General features: G+C 52.4%; 1 protein-coding gene across 1 annotated transcript in view; it reads left to right on the forward strand.

Moving 5' to 3' along the window:
- The window catches only part of Ptgis (prostaglandin I2 synthase), a 34654-nt gene extending 18064 nt beyond the window's left edge, over positions 1–16590 (forward strand). The window contains exons 5-10 of the mRNA XM_005362862.2: positions 157–308; positions 4433–4614; positions 10931–11099; positions 12079–12260; positions 12524–12675; positions 15379–16590. Of these exons, the coding sequence (XP_005362919.1) occupies positions 157–308; positions 4433–4614; positions 10931–11099; positions 12079–12260; positions 12524–12675; positions 15379–15523 (982 nt within the window). The 3' untranslated portion in view covers positions 15524–16590. The remainder of the gene's footprint in view (positions 1–156; positions 309–4432; positions 4615–10930; positions 11100–12078; positions 12261–12523; positions 12676–15378) is intronic.
- Positions 16591–19238: the final 2648 nt, after the last annotated feature.

Consider the following 19238-nt stretch of genomic DNA (forward strand, 5'->3'; position numbering starts at 1 on the left):
GGGCAGGAACTAAAGACAGGAGCCTGAGGCAGGGCAGGAACTAAAGACAGGAGCCTGAGGCAGGAACTAAAGACAGGAGCCTGAGGCAGGAACTAAAAACAGGAGCCTGAGGCAGGAACTAAAGACAGGAATCTGACTTGTTGCCATCATCTCCAGAGCCGGATACCTGACCCTGTATGGAGTGGAGGCCTCGCCACGCACCCAAGAGAGCCAAGCGCAGGATCGTGTCCACTCAGCTGACGTCTTCCACACTTTCCGCCAGCTGGATCTACTGCTCCCCAAACTGGCCCGAGGCTCCTTGTCAGGGGGTAAGCACTGTGAGGTCACATCAGAAATGGGTAGTGATCCATGTCACAGGGTTTTCATTGCTGTGAAGAGTCACCGTGACCACAGCAACTCTGGTGAAGGAAAAAACGCTGGGGTGACTGATACCTTCAGAGGTTTGGTTCATTATCATCATGGTGTGTCATGGCAGCCTGAAGGCAGACACAGTGCTAGAGAAGTAGCTGAGTATTCCCTCTTGACTCACAGCCAACAGGAAGTGGTCTGTATTACTGGGTATGACTTGAACACGAGACCTCTAACCCGCCTCCACAGTGACACACTTCCTCCAACAAGATCACACCCACTCCAACAAGGCCACACCTCCTAATAGTGCCACTCACTTTGGGGGCCATTTTTTTTTCAAACCGCTACAGATTTCATGCAAAGACTGGATGGTATTTCCCTCAAGAAGCAACAAGAGCCAGGCATGGTGGTACACTCCTTTAGTTCCAGCACTTGGGAGACAGAGGCAAAAAGTTCTCTGTGAGTTCGAGGCCAGCCTGGTCTACGTAGCAAGGTCTAGGACAGACGAGGCTGCATAGTCAGACCCTGCCTCAAACAGCCAAAAATTAAAACAATTAACTAATTAATTAGTTACTATAAAAGAAGCTGTGATGAAGTATCCAAGGAAAACATCTTAAAGCTGGAAGGGTGTATTTTGGCTCCTGGTTTCCTAAGGTTTCAATCCACAGCCACATGGCTCCATTGCTGTTGGCCTGAGGTGTGGCTGAACATGATGGGGGCAGCAGCATTGCCTCATGGCAGCCAGGAAGTGGGGAAAGCTGGAGGAGGAAGAAGGGTCTGGGGAAAAGGCACCCCCTTTAAAGGCACATCCTATGACCTGCTGCCTCCAGGTCCCCGCTCCCACTGGCCCTTTCTAGCTGGGAACTTTGTTGGGCATTAACCCATCCATCAGGCCAGTGTCCCCACAGTCCAGCGCTCTCTCCTTAATGCCACCAGCTGGGGACCAAACCTTCAGCACATGAGCTTGTTGGAGACACATTTCATATCTGACCATTGTTGACAGAGGTTTCTGTCCCTCCTGGTCCCGCAACCATTCAGCCCCAAAGAAACACACACATTAATTATAAACTGGTTGGCCTAGTAGCTCAGGCTTCTTATTAATTAATTCTTACATTGTAAATTAGCCCATTATTCTTGTCTATGTTACCCACTTGGCTTGGTACCTTTCATCAGGGAGGCATTTTCATCTTGCTTCCTCTGTGTCTGGGTGACGACTGCAGACTGAGCTTTCCTCTTCCCAGGATTCTCCTGTTCTTGTCCTGTCTCTGCTTCCTGCCTGGTTGCACCACCTATACTTTCTACCTGGCTACTGGCCAATCAGCATTTTACTAAACAAGTACAAGAAACAAATCTTTACAGGGTAAAACCATTGTCCCACAGCACACCATGGTGGTCCATTTGGATTCAGAGATCTCAAGGAGACCAAGCCAAGTGCACATTTGATGGGAGCCATGAGGAGGCTCGGAAGAGCCATGTCTTCCAGAATCTCTCCTCTGCTGGTGGCTTTGAGTCAGCCACTTCTCTCTGTCCCCTGCTGTGGTGGTGCAGCACAGCAGAAAGGAGGGGAGGAGACAGACTCTGGACTTCACCTCCCCATGTCTCTGTGGTCTCACTGTGTCAGATGGGGAGGGTGGCACCATCTGAGAAGGTGGCAGTTAGGGTTGGCTGAGGTTGTAGCAGCATCACTTGCTGAGATCTTTTGTTCTGATCATCAACCGGGCTGAGTGTGGTCACATCTGAGATATATCTTATGTTTGTTTGTGTTTTTTCGAGACAGGTTTCTCTGCATAGCCCTGGCTGTCCTAGAACTCACTCTGTAGACCAGGCTAGCCTTGAACTCACAGAGATCTGCTTGCCTCTGCCTCCCAAGTGCTGGGATTAAAGGTGTGCACCACCACCACTCAGCACATCTTTGTATTTTTTAAAAAATATGTTTTCTTTCTGCTTCATTTTGATTTTTTTTTTGAAACCAGGTCACTCTACAGACCAGGCTGGTCTTAAATTTAGGATCCTCCTACCTCAGCCTCCCAAGAGCTAGGATTTACAGGTGCCCACAGCCATGGAGCAATTTAAACACTTGCCCAGAAGATAAGGCCTAGGGCCTGTGTTTCTGTTGGTTTGCCCGTCTGCTGGGTAGATGCTGCCACTTGCATACCCTCACAGCTTTGTCAAAACGCAGCCAACAGTCTTTAAGTTCTTGCCAATCTGGAGGGCAGGAAGGGCACTGGTGTCCTGCTCTCTTCCCCACCTGCCGTGCTGAGGCATCGTGCTGCTTCTCTAGCATTCCGCGTGCCTTTTCTGTGAGCCGTCCACACAATCGTCTTTATAGAGAATGTTCATGTGCTAACGCGGTCCCTGGGGCTGATGTCACAGAACCCCCTTTGCAGACAGAAAGACTGAGGCTCACATAGGTGACATCACTTGTCACAGATGCAGCAGGTAGGTGGCAGAGTAGGTAGCATGCGTACTTTGTCTTGTTGGAAAATACAGTGTGTTAAACATGTGTCCCATCCCGGCACCAGTTGCTTCTACAGAAAACGTTAGCATTTCTTCATTGTCCGTTCTTCCCTGGGAGCCTAGCCTTTCATGGCTGCACTTCCTAGTGTGAGCAGCAGGTGGCAGTGTTGGACGGTTGCCCTCAGGTGAAAACAAGTCTTTCACGGACCTTTTGAGTGGCACCGCTCGTGCACTGGAGACCAACTGGGCAAAGTCCACCAAAATATCAAATGTAGATTTTTTTTCTCCTGTGCTCCCTCTCCCAGGAAATAATCCTCCAGAAATACACACATATGGTACAAAGAAAGATACTCATGGCCATGTTGCCTTTGACAGCAGGAGCTAGAACTCAGCCGGACCAGAGTAAGGGCTGATTAAATACATAAGGCATCATATGATAACAGACCCCAAATCTGTGAAATAGAAGGGGATGAAACCCATGACAGCTGGTGAACTTTTCACCTCAATCCAGATGTGCCAGTGAGGTGTGGCTCAAAAGACAAGTTGGAGGTTCAGCGAGAAATCCTGTCTCAAAAAGTAAGGTGGAGAGCAGTAGAGAAATGGTTCTCAACCTATGGGTCGTGACCCCTTTGGGTCAAATGACACTTTCACAGGCATTGCCTAAGACTATTGGAAAACAGAGATATTCACATTACAATCCATAACAGTAGCAAAATTACAGTTATGAAGTAGCGACCAACAGTTTTATGGTTGGGGGTCAGCACAGCACTGTATTAAAGGGTTGGGGCATTAGGAAGGTTGAGAACACTGATCTAGAGGGAGGCTCCCAACATCGATCTCTGGTCTCCACATGCACACAGATGTGAGTGTGCCCGCCTACACATGTGCACACGCACACACACACAAAGTCTAAACAAGCCAGGCTGGTGTCCTTGAAGCAAAGCTGACCTTCAGATAGTCTGAGATACTTTTACGGCCTGTGCTGACTTCAGTGCCACTGTCACAAATGCAAGGAGGCCAGGGTGCAACTCAGATACGCAAGGGCCCGAGTTCCATCCCCAGCAGCAGGAACAGTAGACAGACAGACAGAGAGACACGTGTGTTTCCACAACACCTGGGTCATTGGCTTCTTTAGGAAACACCTAGTCTTCCCGGGTGGAGCCACTTGCTCCCCCATGCCGGGGGGGGGGGAAGGTTGCAGCGACCAAGAGGTCTCCCCTTTCTTCAGGTCTACATGGCTTCCTCGGGGTCTCTTCCTTACCTGTCTGCTCTAGAGGAAGTTGAGTGGAAAGCCCAGGTCTGTGTCCCCACCAATGGCCAGTGCGGCTCTTTCTGGTATGCTGAGGCCCTGATCTTGCCAGGGAGGGAGGCTGTTGCCTAGAGTGTGATCCTCTTATGTGGCCCCGAGATCCCCACACATTTGCTAAATCTCGATTGGGTTCTTGCCCTTATGCCTTTCCTAAGCACCATGGGTCCTAAACAAGGTGTCTCACAAGGCTTCACCCCAAACCTTCCCACCAGTGACACCCAGAGTATCAAGTGTGCAACTTTGTGAAAAGCTGAGGCTGGGTGGCCCTGTCCTACAGGTGACTCTAAAACCTTCCTCTTCTGTGTTCTGTCCCTGCAGGGGATAAAGACCATGCATGCAGTGTCAAAGGCCGCCTGTGGAAGCTGCTGTCCCCAGCCCAGCTAGCCACCAGGGTTGACCAGAGCAGCTGGCTGCAGAATTATGTGAGGCATTTGGAAGAGATGGGGGTGTCGGAGGAAATGCAGGCCCGGGCCCTGGTGCTGCAGCTCTGGGCCACACAGGTGGGTATATGGGTGTGTAGGAATTCACATGCATCTGGTGGTGTGAGCACATGAGGGTGTAAGCACACAGCCTGCTGGCGACTTTGTCCTGTCCAGCAGCTTTGTAACCAGGCAGTCCGTACGATAGGTAACATATGGAAAAATGGCAGACTGATAGAAAAGTGGGTTTCATGTAGCCCAGGCTTGCCTCAAACTTCCTATGTAGCCAAGGATGACCTTGAATATGTGATCCTCCTTCTACCTCCTGAATGCTGGGATTATAGGTTTGTGCCACCATGCCTGGTTTATAAGGTACAGGTGTAGACAAGGAAATTCACCTGGAGTTTAATGAACTCCTGTACACGCTACCTTGGTTCCCCAGCCCCTCACGCCCCAGTTCCTTTCTTTCCCTCTCTCCTGCTGTGATTTTTGTCCCATTTGTGACTAAATTGCAGATAACCGGACTCTTTGCCTCTGCTTACATCAGAACATCTCCCACATGACCACAGCCTGACATCAAACTAGACGGCTTAGCCCAGCCCCGCGATCATGGTCTCAGCGGCATCCCAGAGGTGCCTCTGTCTTTTGTTACTTTCCCATCCCTGTGATGGGATACTCCGACCAAAGTGTCTTCAGGCAGGGAGGGGGTATTTTAATCACAGCTCCAGGTCGCAGGCCATCACTGTGGGAAAGCCACAGCGGCAGACAGTTGATGGCTAGTCACAGTACACTGGTGGTCAAGAATCAAAGAGCAGCGAACATCGTCTGTGCTCAGCTCCTCTGTCCCCTCACACAGGGCAGGCCCCAGCCCGGGAGCGCAGCTGCCTCGGGTAAGGCAGGTTTGTCCTCACAGGTGTGCAGAGCCCTTCCTTCTCCCAGGCTGTTCCCCATCTCAAGCTAACAGCTGAGAAGAGTCACTCGGGGCTCACCCTGGCCTGGGCCGCTGCGTCAGCATCTGACGTGGCACCGAGCCATCCCACCTCCTCAGTCTCCGTTCTCCTGGCGCTGTTCTCGTCTTTTCACTGCTTTCCATGACCGCGGCATTTTTCGTGGTTGTTCTTGTAGCGAGCAGACCAGTGATTCTTAGAATCGCTGAAAAACTCCTTCAAGGACCTGCAGGAGGTCCTTCTGGGAATGCCTGCACTTCAGACAGGCTGGGGCAGGGAGCTGGGGTCCAGGAACCACACTCAGTGACTGGGGAGGAGAATGTGTGGTGGGAAGCAGGGCTGGGACTGGGGCCGTCCTGGGAGTCACAGCCAGAGGCGCGGCAGGGAGGCTCAGGGAAGCATTTGGAATATTGCAGGGCAGGGGAGGCAGCACGTGTGAATAGTGGAACCTGCCAGGGGCAGCCCCAAGGGGTTGAGCGGGCTGCAGCCAGGTGAGCGAGCATACCAAGGGAAGAGTTCCAGATTTTAGTGTGTGTGTCTGGTACCTAAGAGGCCAGTAGAGGGTGGCAGATCTTCTAGAACTGGAGTCACAGATGGTTGTTAGCACCATGTGGGTGTTGGGAATTGAACCCAGGTCCTCTGAAGGAGCAGCGCATGCTCTTAACCTCTGAGCCATCCCTCCAGCCTTGATTTCTGAGATCTTAAGGTTCCCCTTAAGGACAGGAACAGGAGGCTATGCTGGCCACTGAGATACTGGAGAATGACGCGTAAATCTAACTAATCTTATCGATAAAAACCAGGAATCAGAAATCAGGGTAAAAATTTGAAAGATCAGAGAAGCAGAGGGGCAGCCACAGGCCCTTCCCACCTCTCCTGTTCCTTCATCCAAAAGGCCAAGATCCTGTCTCAGCCCCGCCTTACCGCTTCCTGACCTCTCTCTACAGTCCTCCAAACCTCTATGGTCAGCTAGTGGCTGGCTCTGCCCTCTGACGCCAAGCAAGCTTTATTTGTCAGAACGCAATGGAAACATCACACAGCAGGAGTCAGATAGATGCAGGGAACTAAGACGGCAGTCAGTGACGTGGGGCCCTGGAGCAAACGCTGACGTTTGAGAAAGGCGTAGTCTCTTGAACGCGGTGAGTCTGAGGCCTGGTCTCTGCTCTCACCCCGCCCAGCCCCTTACACTTGGCAGTGACTGTCGGACAGGCTGATGTCCCTGGGTGGTTCCTCTCCATCGGCCGGCAACTTATTTTTAGTTGTCCTCAGAGCTATTAACTGTCCTGCAGGCGAAGGCTGGCGGGGGCCGGCCAGGGCTTAATCAGCAGTTGGCCCTATGCAGGCCTGATAACATATTTATGGGCTAGAAGGACAGGGTGCTCCAAAGTGTCCTCAGAGCCCCCGTGGAAATGACCTCCGCCCACAGAGTAGGAAGTTGGCCAGGCACTCGAGAGCCAGATCCCAGGGAGTGGCCTCCGGCAGGGCTAAGAGTAGGGACAGGTCTTCCCAGCAGAGGGGTCCAAAGGATTCTGAATCGGGACAGCAGGGCAGGAGGCTGTATTGTCCAACAGTCTGAACGCCAGCTGTGGGGCCTGGGTATGGCTTTCCCTTTCTAGCAAGTCAGTCACTGCACCCTGCAGTGCCTCGGTTTACCCATCAGTACAATAACTATGCAGCCCCTTCCTCAGGGTTAGCTGTGACAATGAAGGGAGCTTTTAGATCCACCCCCAGCAGTGGCAAAGGCTTATCAGGTATTTCCACAGAGATCTGTAGAAATGGGCCTAGAGTTTACCCCTGTGCACTTGGGACTTGGAAGCTGGAGGCAGGAGGATTAGAAGCTCAGGGTCACCCTCTTCTACACAGTGAGTTTCAGGCTAACCTGGGATACATGAGACCTTGTTTCCAAAACCAACCAAACAAAACATTGGCAACAGAAATGCATCAGGCTCCACATGTGCATGGCCTCATTCTAGAAACTGCGTATGGAGTGGTGGGAAGGGCAGGTGAAAGTTCTCATCTGTGGAGCAAGCCTCTGGCAGGGAAGAGCACAGTTAATGGATGGGGGAGTCAGCGAGGTCACTAGAGAGACCTCAGTGGGCAGGTGGCATCTGAGCAGAGGTTTGGCGTGAGCCACCGTGGGGGTCTCTGGGATGAGAGTTTCAGGCAGAGAGAGTAGGTGCAAAGGTCGTGGAGAGGCAACAGGTGTCACAGAGCCCCTCCAGACCTTGTGGGTATGAGGGAGCTTTATTCCAGGCGAAGTGGGTCCCCTAAAGACTGTGTAGCAGCAGAGTGGGGCCTGTTGGGCTTTCGAGGGGAAGAGGAAGCCGGGGACCACATTCTCTAGGTCAGAGAAAGTGGAGTGGAGGGCAGGGGAGAGGTGGCGGGCTCTGAGGTCCCCCGTGGTAGGTGCAACCCTGGGAGCCAGGATCAGTAAGCATCCGGTCGGGTTTGGGTCTGAGCCCAGGAGGGAGAAAGGACTGTTAATGGCCGGGGAAGATAGTGGGGGAGCAATCAAGTCAGAGGCTTTGGGTTTGGTCACATGAGATGCAGCTGGTCTAGATGCTCAGGGTTAGGATGTAGGACCCAAGACAGACATGTAGGACCCAGAGGTGGACAGGTGGCACTGGGGATAAGGGGAAAGAAGCAGGGTCCCAACCCAAGGGCTCTTCAGATGGAAGGGTGGGAAAGTCAGGGAGCCAGCCAAGGAGGCATGGGGGCGGGGCTGAGGAGGTGGGGGATACCCATACAAATAGCTGTTTGAGAGGCAGGGTGAGGAGCCCGAGGAAGCTGCCGAGGTGGAGGAACCGTAGCTGCGGCAGCTATTGCGGATCGGAGACCGGGTCTGAGCTGTCCTGTGGGCCAACCGTTGCATTGAACATGCTGCAGACATCATCCGGAGCCTCTCAAAGCTGGCTGAAACTGGGGCCCCAAAGGCCAGGAGGAGACTGCTGGGGGAGGTAGCACACAACCCAGCATCCCAAGGCCTGGGAGGAGGCAGCTCCTGAAGACTGAGATCCAAGGTCCAGGCTGGGCTGGGTTGGGGGTGGTGTCTGGAGCTGGCACAGGCTGGCTCCAGCCTCAGGCAACCACCACTCTGGGGATCCTGGTGATAGGAAACTGATTGGCATCACCCCCTCAGCCCAGCCTCCTTTCCACATCCTCCTCCTGTTTCACCACTGCCTCTGCCTTCAGCCTGACCACAAGATAAGGTTAGACCAGAAAGCCCTTCATAAGCTCAAAGAGGCTAGACCCCACAGGAGAAAGCCAGGGTGCACATATGTGTACACACACACACACACACACACACACACACACACACACTGTGCAGTTGGCAGAAGCCTGCTAAGGCCATGCACCTGTCCCTCTCCAGTTTTCTATTTGATTTCACATCCTAACGTGGACAACCCTCACAACATGGCAGACCACCATAAACCGTGCAGGACACATACCACAGTTCATCCATTAGAAGCAGTACGTCCGATAGGAAATTCAACTGGGGCCAGGTGTGAATTCACACCTTTAATGCCAGCACTCTGAGGGGAGAGGCAGGTGCATCTATGGGTTTAACGCCAGCCTGGTCTACATACTAAGTTCTAAGTTAGCCAGGGCTATGTAGAGAGACTCTGTCTTTAAAAAGAAGTGTAAAAAAAAAAAAGGCCATATATTTAACAGAGAGCAAGAAGTGTACCAGAAGGCAGGTTTGAGGGAGGAAAGAGAAGGGAAAAAAAAATGATGTCATTATAGTTTAAGTTCAAAAAATAAAAGAAGATTAAAACAACAATAAAAGAAATTCAAGCAGGTTGAGCAGATACGTGTATGCAAAGAAAGTCTGGGGCTGGGGGCATGGGGGGGGAGATGACTTCATCTGTAACAGACTTGCCCTGCAAACATAAAGACCCAAGTGACAGTCCCAGAACCCATGTTACAAAGAAAAATAAGCCAGGCGTGAAGGCTCACATATGTGGTCACAGCACTGGGGTGACGAGACAGCCACATCCCTGAAGCTCACTAGCTGGCCTAGCCTACTGAGACAGTCTGTCTTAAGACAAGGCGGGCAACACCCGAGGACCTGTAGCAGAGGTTGCCCTCTGGCCTCCACATGTGAACACGCCTGCATGTGGATCCCCCCCCCCTGCCCCAAACAGAAAGTCAATCAGCCACTTCACCCTCCCAGCCCCCTGCCTCTGTCCCACAGGTGACCTCAGGGAGGGGTCCTGCGTCTCCTAAAGACGGTCTGTGCCCTCGCATGGCCCCTCTTCAGACACACACAGTGGCTCAGACGAGCCCTGCTCCACACCTTGCAGCCTGCCTGCTCCTGTGTGTCTTTCAGACCTAAAGGAATGGGGATTTTGTTGTTGTTGTTGGTGGTGGTGGTTTGTTGTTTTTTTAAAACAACTTAGCACATGGTAGGCCATCATTCCCACTGGTGTCAGCTTGTTTCCGATTTGGGAGTGCTCAGTTAGGGCTGCAACTCGTATCCTCTGCCTGGTGCAGTTATGTTTGCAAGACCTTATTGGGAATGATGATGTCTAAGGGGGCTGCTTGGGTCTCTGACTACAGCCGCATTTAGGGCAAAGAAAACCTCCCTGCAGCTTGAGGTTGCTTGGGATCTATGGCTGCGTCATTGGGAGGTGCCGAGGAGCTGGGTGAAGAGGTTTAGGCAGGTCCGCTCTGGGTTTGGAGCACACCATGGCATTGATTTCCCTAGTTTCTCTTTAGGAAGGTTTTGTTAAGAAGCTAACGGCCTTTAACTGCCCTTCTGCTCTTCCTTCGGGAGATTAACCGGAACAGAAGGAGCATGGAAGGAAATTTCGTCTTCTAAACTATGAATAGCTATTGTTATCAGCTGGTTAAACCCGGCAGCCTGTGCTGATAGACGTGAGCTCACAGGTCTGTGGATCTGACTGGTCTAGACTGGCCCAGCTGGGACAATGTAGCTGTGCCCTGTGTGCCTTTCATCCTGGATCCAAAGGCTCAGTCAAAGGGAGGGGACACAAACATGGTCTCCGAAGGCCAGGGCTTAGATCTACTATCCATTTCTTCCACTTTATGCTACTTGTTAGTCAAAGCAAGTTCATGGCTGAGCTCAAGTTCAAGGACAGGGAGATGCCTCTTCTGTGCAAACTATCGAGGAACATGGCAAGCCCCAAGTGAAGTCACCCCCAAACATTCTTAGTGTTCTTGCCGTGCAATTTGTTCTGCTGAAGGAGGCTTCCCCAAGTCACCCCAGACCGGGGGCTTCCCTTGAGGTCAGGCTGGCATGTGTGCTCTTCAAGTCAGTACCAGTCTCAACCAAACAAAACTCCAAGCATAGTTTGGCTGCAGTCTGGGGCTGAAGTGACTGACTGTTGATGGGCCAGTGTGGGAACCGGGCATGCTGAGCACTGCAACATGGCTCAGTTCAAGGAGCCCTTGTGGTCATTTGGTGAGTGACAGGCTTCTCCTTGTTGCAGGGGAATATGGGTCCCGCGGCCTTCTGGCTCCTTCTCTACCTCCTCAAGAATCCTGAGGCCCTTGAGGCGGTCCGTGAGGAGCTGAAGCGCGTTGTCTGGCAAGTGGAGCAGCCTGTTTTGGAGATGAGCACCCTCCCACAGAAGGTTCTCGACCGCCTACCTGTGCTAGGTAGGATTATCAAGCCTGCTAACCTGGGTACCTCCAAGGGTCCCTCGGTGTCCTCCATGCCCAGTATCACTACCCAAAGCTCCTCCTGGCCTCAAGAGATTTGTGGTGTTAAGTGACAGAGAACCAGAAGGAGCTGTGATGAAAAAGAGGTTCAATCTGAGTCACGCAACTGAGAGCCTTGAGCTCTATAGCTTCAGGCTCAGGTGAAGCCAGGGGCTTGAACAATGTTGCCAGCGCTATGTCTCTCTTCCTCCTTCAGCCCCATTTTCTACTGGGGTGCCCTTGGACTATGGAGGCTGGCTGGCTGCCAGCAGCTGTAGGCGGAGCCTCTCATCCAGCATTCCCATCTTAAATCCCAGGAATGTGTTCATCGGCCTTTCAGGTTATATGCCCACCCAGAACCAAACATGGGGCTCAGAGGGGTAGGCCAATTGGCCAATGAAAACTTAAACCTACCAGCTAAGAGTAGATCAATTGGGTTGGAGAGATGACTCAGAGGTTAAGAGCACTGACTGCTCTTCCAGAGGTCCTGAGTTCAATTCCCAGCAGCCACATGGTGGCTCACAACCATCTATAATGGCCAGCAGGAATATATGCAGACAAAACACTGTATACATAATAATAATAATAATAATAATAATAATAATAAGAGTAGAATAACTGTCCAACTTCTGGAAACAGGGGTGTGGTCCCTAGATGAAGGTCAGGGGACTGTTTCCACAAGAGAATGTACACTGCAGGTAGAAGCAGACACTGAGGCCCTTAACTCTCCCCTACAGGTGTCAAATAGCCCTGTGGCTCCCACTCTCCCATGGCCCCTCACATCCAAGGTTTCTCAGGGACCACAGAGTGCACACTTGGTCACCTGGCTTTTCCCACCTTGCTGTATGACTGTGTGCAAGGTGAACCCTCTGCCCGTTGCTGTTTGTCCAGCGGGCCAGAGGGCAGCTTGCTAACCCTTCCTGCCTCGCGCTTGCAGACAGCGTGCTAAATGAGGCCCTCCGGCTCACGGCTGCCCCCTTCATCACTCGCGAGGTCATGGCAGACCTGGCCTTGCCTATGGCAGATGGGAGGGAATTCTCTCTTCGACGCGGTGACCGCCTCCTTCTCTTCCCTTTCCTGAGTCCCCAAAAGGACCCGGAAATCTACACGGAGCCTGAGGTCAGTAGCAGGGGCAGAGTTGGACATCTCAGGGACTGGGAGTGGGGGAAGCGAGAGACTGGGTCATCAGCCATCCTGGGCGTGGCAGCCTGCTGTGATCTTCGCTCCCTCTGCCGCCTGGGAATTGTCATCTCTACGGTCCTTAAAGCCAGCCCCTGTCCAGTCACTTCCCATCATGCTCAGTTGTGACAAGTCTGCACGAGCTCCCCAGTCCTTCGTTCTGGTGCAGGCTTATGTGGGGTGACATCACCTTCTTGTTTCAGGTATTTAAATACAACCGATTCTTGAACCCCGACGGGTCGGAGAAGAAAGATTTTTACAAAGATGGGAAACGGCTGAAGAATTACAACATGCCATGGGGAGCAGGGCACAATCAGTGCCTGGGGAAGAACTATGCCATCAACAGCATCAAACAGTAAGCGGATGGCAGGGCATGGGGGTGGCAGGGTGTGGGGGCAGCGATGCACGGCCCAGCAGGGAAGGAGCCCATTGGTGGGGTGTGACTAGGGCAGGGCTTGGATGTGGCCCAGGAGGTAACCAAGGTGCGGTGACACCTGATGCCTCTGTGGCTTTGACTAATGGCCTCAGGCTAATGGTTACAGGATTAGATCCCAAACTGGCAGAGAGTCAACTCCTGTGCGCTAATCTGTTTGTGTTTTTAAAATGTGGGCTCTTTTAAAAATCAGAAGCATTCTCGAAAAAAAAAAAAGTTCACATCTCTGATTTCTTACACAATGATCAGATCTGGCAGCAGGGTTCTCCCTCTGAGGGTGGCGTGGGAACACCAAACGCTGGCTGCTGAGTCCAGCTGGCCGTGGCTGTCTATCTGGGGCTGCCAAAGCAGGTTCAGACCTCTGTGGCAGAACCTGGCTGAACTTCAGAGTCCCCCCCTTGGCTGTTGTAACTCCTGAGAGATTAAAGAAGCTCCTATGTTCTCCTCCTGGGATTCCCTGAGCCTCAGTTTCCAGGATCACAGACTGCCTGGGTCAGGGGCTGTGCTCTCTGCCGTGGTTCTACACAGCTCCTGTAACCTGAGCCTGTCTCCCCAGCTTTAAAATGTGGGTGCTTATTTCAGCTCCAAAATGGGTCAGAATGGAGCTTCCTAAGTGCCCATCCCATCACCTGACTCATCCCAGGCTCTGAGAGATGTTAGCCAGAGTCTGTATTAGTCACGTGATTAGCATGCAGGCACTGTGCCAGGGGACAGCAAGTCACATTAGCCTTTTGATCTCACTTTTCTCAACAGTAAAGTGGGAATAATGACAGAGTCGGTTCTGCCCTGATGCTTGCTATACCTTCCCCGAAACCACCTTGTCATGCATAATCAGAAAGTAGAAACAGCAGGTATCGGGCTTGGGCACAGAGGCCGATCATGCCAGCTATGGGACAGGCTGAGGCAGGAGGATGGTGGTGTTCAGAGCCTGCTTCGGCTCTTCGTGAGCTCTTATCTCCAAATTAAGAATAACAAGAGAGTTGAGGCTGGATCTCGATGTGGGGCTCTTGCCCAGCACGCACGAGTCCTGAGCGTCATCGTCAGCATCACAAAACAGAGTGAACCTCAAAAAATGAAACCATAGGTTATAGGCGAAGGGAATCTGAAGCCTCACATTGAATATGTCATCAGTGACACACGAGGAAGATTGTTGCCAAATGCTAGGTGGTCATGCAGCTTTACACGTGCTTACAGAATGTTCAAGAGGTAGAGAGCTGGCTCAGTATTAAGTTACTGCATAGGACCCGAGTTTGGTTCCCAACACTCTTATTTGGACAGCTCACAACAGCGTGTAACTCTTGCTCCAGGGGATCTGGTGCCCTCTTCTGGCCCCTTCGGGTACTGCATCCATGTGCACATATCCCTCCCTGACCATACACACACATAATAAAAAACAAAGCTTTTTTTAAAAGGCACAAAGTCTGATGAACAGGGCAGTCAGCAGATGCTCACGCGTGCATGCTCAGCTACTGTAGGCTCGGCATTCACCCCTGCATCTGAAACATGAGACAGCATGAGAGCCAATTGAGGTTTGCTTTCTGCTCATATTTGTGCCCTAATGTATCAATCACACCAGGACAGATTGTCTCATTCAAATCAATAACTATGATAGAACCTTGCAGTTCCTGCTTCATCCGGTTTAGGCAGACAAAAGAAGGCTCTAGGTGTTTAGCATGGCACCGGGCTCATGGCGTCTCAAAAAATGAGTGAATTTGTTGTGACCACCGTCATTGTGATCCCCTGATAGGAAGCTCTCAGCCAGTGGTGGTTGTGACAGCTCCACCCACTGGGGACACAGGTAGTAAAATTTATCTCAGAGAAACTCTCCCTCCAGAGCTGGGAGAGTCAGCTTGTCTTTACTCCCTTTGACCTCACAGGAGAACCAAGCCCCAAGCGGGACCCTGGCGAGGGTCGCTTCCCCTTAAGTCTTGTGGGCTTATCACTCAGCTTATCCACTTACCTGCTCCTTTTTCAGTGAGAAGAGAAAGTCCTTGCTGTGTGTGCGCATCGTGGTTTCAGGCCCCTGAATTGAGGTGGGGGACAGTGATGAGGCATGGGACATTAGGATCACATGGACAGCAGTGAGTCATAAGGCAGAGCCCATCATTGTGTCTTTGAGGCAATGATGGCATCCTAGACATGACAGCTTTATGTGTCTCCAGTAGGTGGCGGTAGAGAGTGCTGCCTTGCAAAGATGGCCCTTGGTGACAGTTGTGTCACATATAAGAAGTCTTGAGGGAGTGGTGCAGGTTTTAATTTTACAGACCAGGGCTACCTATAAGAGTTTTAAGCTTAGGAAAAGAGGGTACAGGCTTGCTCAGAGGCTGGAAGAGACAGTCTTGTCGCCATGAGCACTGTGATGCACTTGGGACTTAGGGTTCTCCAAGTGGCTGTGGGTGTAGGGTTAGAGACGCGTGGCTGGGGCCCTCCCTCTGGCTGCGCCATTGTCTGCACGTGATGCCGCAGGCAGGAGAGCAGGGGAACCACACTCTGGCCCGTACATGATGGGGAGATGACAGACACAGCCACTCATCCCCACTCAGCTCTGAGCTGTTCTCACCTTCCCGAGCTCTGCCTAGCCCAGAGCAGCCCGCAGCCCGAAGCACCCTTTCCTTCTCCCTGCAGATTTGTGGTTCTCCTGCTGACTCACTTTGACCTGGAGCTGGGCAGCGAGGACACAGAGGTCCCCGAGTTTGACCTCAGCAGATACGGCTTTGGCCTGATGCAGCCAGAAGAGGACGTGCCCATTCGTTACCGTATCAGGCTGTGACCTGTGCAGCAGACACCTCACTGACTTCCCGTGCCTTCGTCATTGCCCCCCCTGTTGCTCTCCTAGAATGATGTGTCCAGAGGAGGGGCCATAGAAGTCACGGAGAGCAGGAAAAGCCAATGGAAACGCTACATCCCTCTGTGAAGACTTGCTTCCAAACCAGGCTGTCTGGGCTTCAGATTCACCTGTGCCCCTGTCCTGTGGTACCCACAGTCCCCACCACCGTGTCCCTGACTCCCAGCAGGCACCCTCCTTCCCTTCATCAGCCTTTGTTCCAGGCCTTGGCCAGCGTGGCAGAAATGGGTCCTTGGAGGATCCATGAAGACTCGCCAATGTGTTTTAAGTTCTGTCCCTAGATTATTAAAGAGACATGGCCCTCCCTCTATTCACATGGATGCCTGGGAAGATGCAGGCTGAACTCTGAGGGATAAGGTCCTCTGTCCTTGAGTCACAGGCAGTCGGTAGCAGGGCTTTCCTTATGCTAAGACTGGGGTGGAGTGTGACCTGGAGAGACCTGGCCCTGTGAGGTGTTTGGAGAGCCAGTCTAAGAACTATCCCTGCACCTCAACGTACAAGCCCCAGCTACGATGTGCACAAGCCGGCATAAAGGCTTTGGCCAGCTTGCACTTTAAATATCAACACAGCGAGGCATGGCGGCTGTGAGGCAGAGACAGGCACGCAGATCTCTGAGTTCCAGGATAGCCAGGGCTGCACATGCCCTGGCCACACTGGGCCACGGTCCCAAGAGTAGCTCTGCCAGGGATCCCCAGCGCTCACCTTCCTAGGGCAAGGTTTTAGCTGAGTCAGCATCAACACCCATAGTTCCTTCTGGTTCTGAAAGCACTGGAGTCTGAATCCCTGTTCTGGCTCTTGAGGGCACTGGTGGGTGCAGTGACAGGAACCAGCTAGCTTGTCTTCAGGCCACGATGCACACCCTACTCTGAGCGCCCCACCCTTTGTACGAAGTCTGGTGCAAACTCACCTTTGTCTATTTTGGGAGCAAGGGAGCAAGGGCTATGGCTCGCAAACCTCCCTGTAACTGCAGACATGCTCACAGGCTCACTCACTGTTAGGTCTTGTTTCTCAAGTGTCTTTTTTTTTTTTTTTTTTTTGGAAACAGGGTTTCTCTGTGTAGTCTTGACTGTCCTGTAACTCACTGTGTAGACCAGGCTTGTCTTGGACTCCCGAGATCCGCCTGCCTCTGCCTCCCGAGTGCTGGGATAAAAATGTGTGCCACCACACCCTGCATCCTAAGTGCCTTTAGTGCTGAGACAGGCACAGCAGACCTGTATTTTCATTCCTCACAGTATCGTGGAGAAGATAGGGTGTTATGCCAGCTTTCCAGATGAGAGAGCCAGCTCAGAGAGGTTAAGTGACTTCCCTGGGGTCACACAACTCTTGCCAGTAGAGCTCAGACTATGAACCTCTCCTAGAAGCAGATGTCAGGTGGGCAGTGTGTGCTTCATTCCTAGGGCTCTAGGGGTGGCAGTGGGACACGTCTGTTTGGCATTGGAGAGCTGACAGCTGGAAACACCCAAGCGTGGTGCAGCTTATGAGACGCAGGCACATCTGTGATGCGGTCCTTTTAGGTGGAAAGACAGAAAAGGCCCTGCGCCTGTGCGGTCCAGGGCTCACCTCTTGGAGCTTCCCTGGCCCTGGGTCTCCAGGCACCCTCGGGATTCCCGGATAGACAGTGTGATTGGCAGGAGTCTGGGCATCCCCAGGGAAACCCATCTTCATGCTTGGGTGACCCCCCACTGCTGCCTGCTTCTTATCTTTGCAGGAAATCAGAGCTGGCAAGCCTCCTGTGGGAGGATGAGCCAGTTTCCATGGCAACCCCCAGTTGCCTCCTCACGGCTGGAAGGGGAGGAAGAAAGTGGCAGAAATAGCTGCTGAAGGTCTCATAGGCTTCAGTCCTGGTGTGCTAGAGGGAAGCCCTTCAGAGCCCCATCCTAATTGAATCCAGCTGGACTGGTCCCAAGATGCTCACCTGGCTCAGCGAAGGGCTAGTTCCCTTTCAAGGTGGCGTCTCCTCAGCCACAATCCTGAGAGAGTCAAGTATGAGGAAGATGGTTAAGGTCAGGCAGCTCCGGCAGGGACCTGCGGTGTTGAAGCAGCACCCGGAGGACTCATGCCTGCCCTCATTTCATTTCCTCCCCCTTTCCATTTCTTCCCTTCTTTAAATTCTGGGAATTTAGCTCAGTTGGCAGAGTGGTTGACTTGCACACACAAAGTCATCTCCAGTTCTGCATAAATTGGGTTATGGTGAGGCACGCCTGTAATCCCAGCAAGGTGAAGGCAGGAGGATCAGGGGTTCAAAAGCCATACTTGGCTACACAGTGAGTTTGAAGTCAGCTTGGGCGACACAAGATTGTCTGAAGGAGGGAGGAAGGGCCAGAGGAGTCAGCAGCTTAGAGAGGAGAGACGCATTAGCCACCTGCGTGGGCAGGCCCTCCGCTCTCCACTCCTGGCTGTGGGCTGGGTGGCAGGATGTGTGCTGGTGTCTTCAGGTCGATCTGTGGCGCATTTCCTGGGCCACCTCATTGTGTGTCTGCTGCTATATGCTGGACATCAAACCTCCTTTAAGCAGATTCACTTGTTTTCCCTATGCTGCCAGGAGTGAGCCGGTATCAAGCGTACCCCACAGATCTGTCAGGAATAAACTGGCCCTGGACAGTGGAGGTCAAGACTCTGGGCCCCAGAGCCTGTGTGCCTGGGTTAGATGAGCCAGCGTGCTGGCTGGCTGAGGCCTATCTCATGTCTCTCCTCAAGTTTCTCATTGGCGGACCCACTGTGGGTAAGGGGTCCAAAAGAGGGGTGAAGGGCTCATGGCAGGGGCTGGGAGCCCAGTCTCCGGATAGAGAAGCCTACTATGAGCTCTCTCCCGGGCTTAGGTTTTGATGCTTTTGTTGTTTTTAATAAATACAGCGTCACGGTGTATTTTGTGAGCGTCACGATGGTGACGCCTTGCCATTTCAACACAGCTCTCAAGCTTCATGTCATACCGTCAGATGGACGCGCGCCTATTAAAGTGGCCTTGCTCATCAACTGCCTCTGTGTGATTCAGAAGAGGGAGCTTCTGGGTCTGGGGGTGAGGCGGTCTGCTGGGAGGTAAACAGGAAGCACTATGCCACCGGGTCTCATCCTGGGAGGTCGTTCTTTATTGTAAATAGTAAGAGGGGAAGGGCTATAAATAGGGGAGCTCGGAGGGTGGATTATCAAGAAGAGCGATGGGAAGGGAGGTGGGTGGCGGGAAGCATTAGGCAAGGGACAGTAAAGAGGAGAGGAGGTGGGACAGACACCAGGCCTGCAGGACAGGGAAGCTGAGCTCTCAGGAAAATACTATACCAGGAGCATCTGCTTGCTAGCCCTTCACCTCTGAAGCTTTGGTTTCTTCTTTTGCTGACTCCTCTTGTGTGTCTTGGAGTTCCCTGGCTCCTTCGAAGGGGAGAGAGATTAGCTTACCTTTAATTGCTCTGCTGGAAGCCTGCGTCTTAGTTGTTCTGTATTTCATCATCTTTTGGCCCCACACCCTGGAAGTCGATGGCTTTCAAAGTCCTGGCCACGGAAAGGCTCCCTCTGTGGGGACTTTCTCTGGTGGCACCCATATGTCTAAAATGCCTGGAAGAGAAACCAGGAGACCGTGCTGGGGTCTCACAGAGTACAGCCTGCACAAAGCATTCTAACACACAAAGGCCTGGGCCATTGTTAGGTG

Source organism: Microtus ochrogaster, linkage group LG8, assembly GCF_000317375.1.
Source record: "Microtus ochrogaster isolate Prairie Vole_2 linkage group LG8, MicOch1.0, whole genome shotgun sequence".
Classification (NCBI taxonomy): domain Eukaryota; kingdom Metazoa; phylum Chordata; class Mammalia; order Rodentia; family Cricetidae; genus Microtus; species Microtus ochrogaster.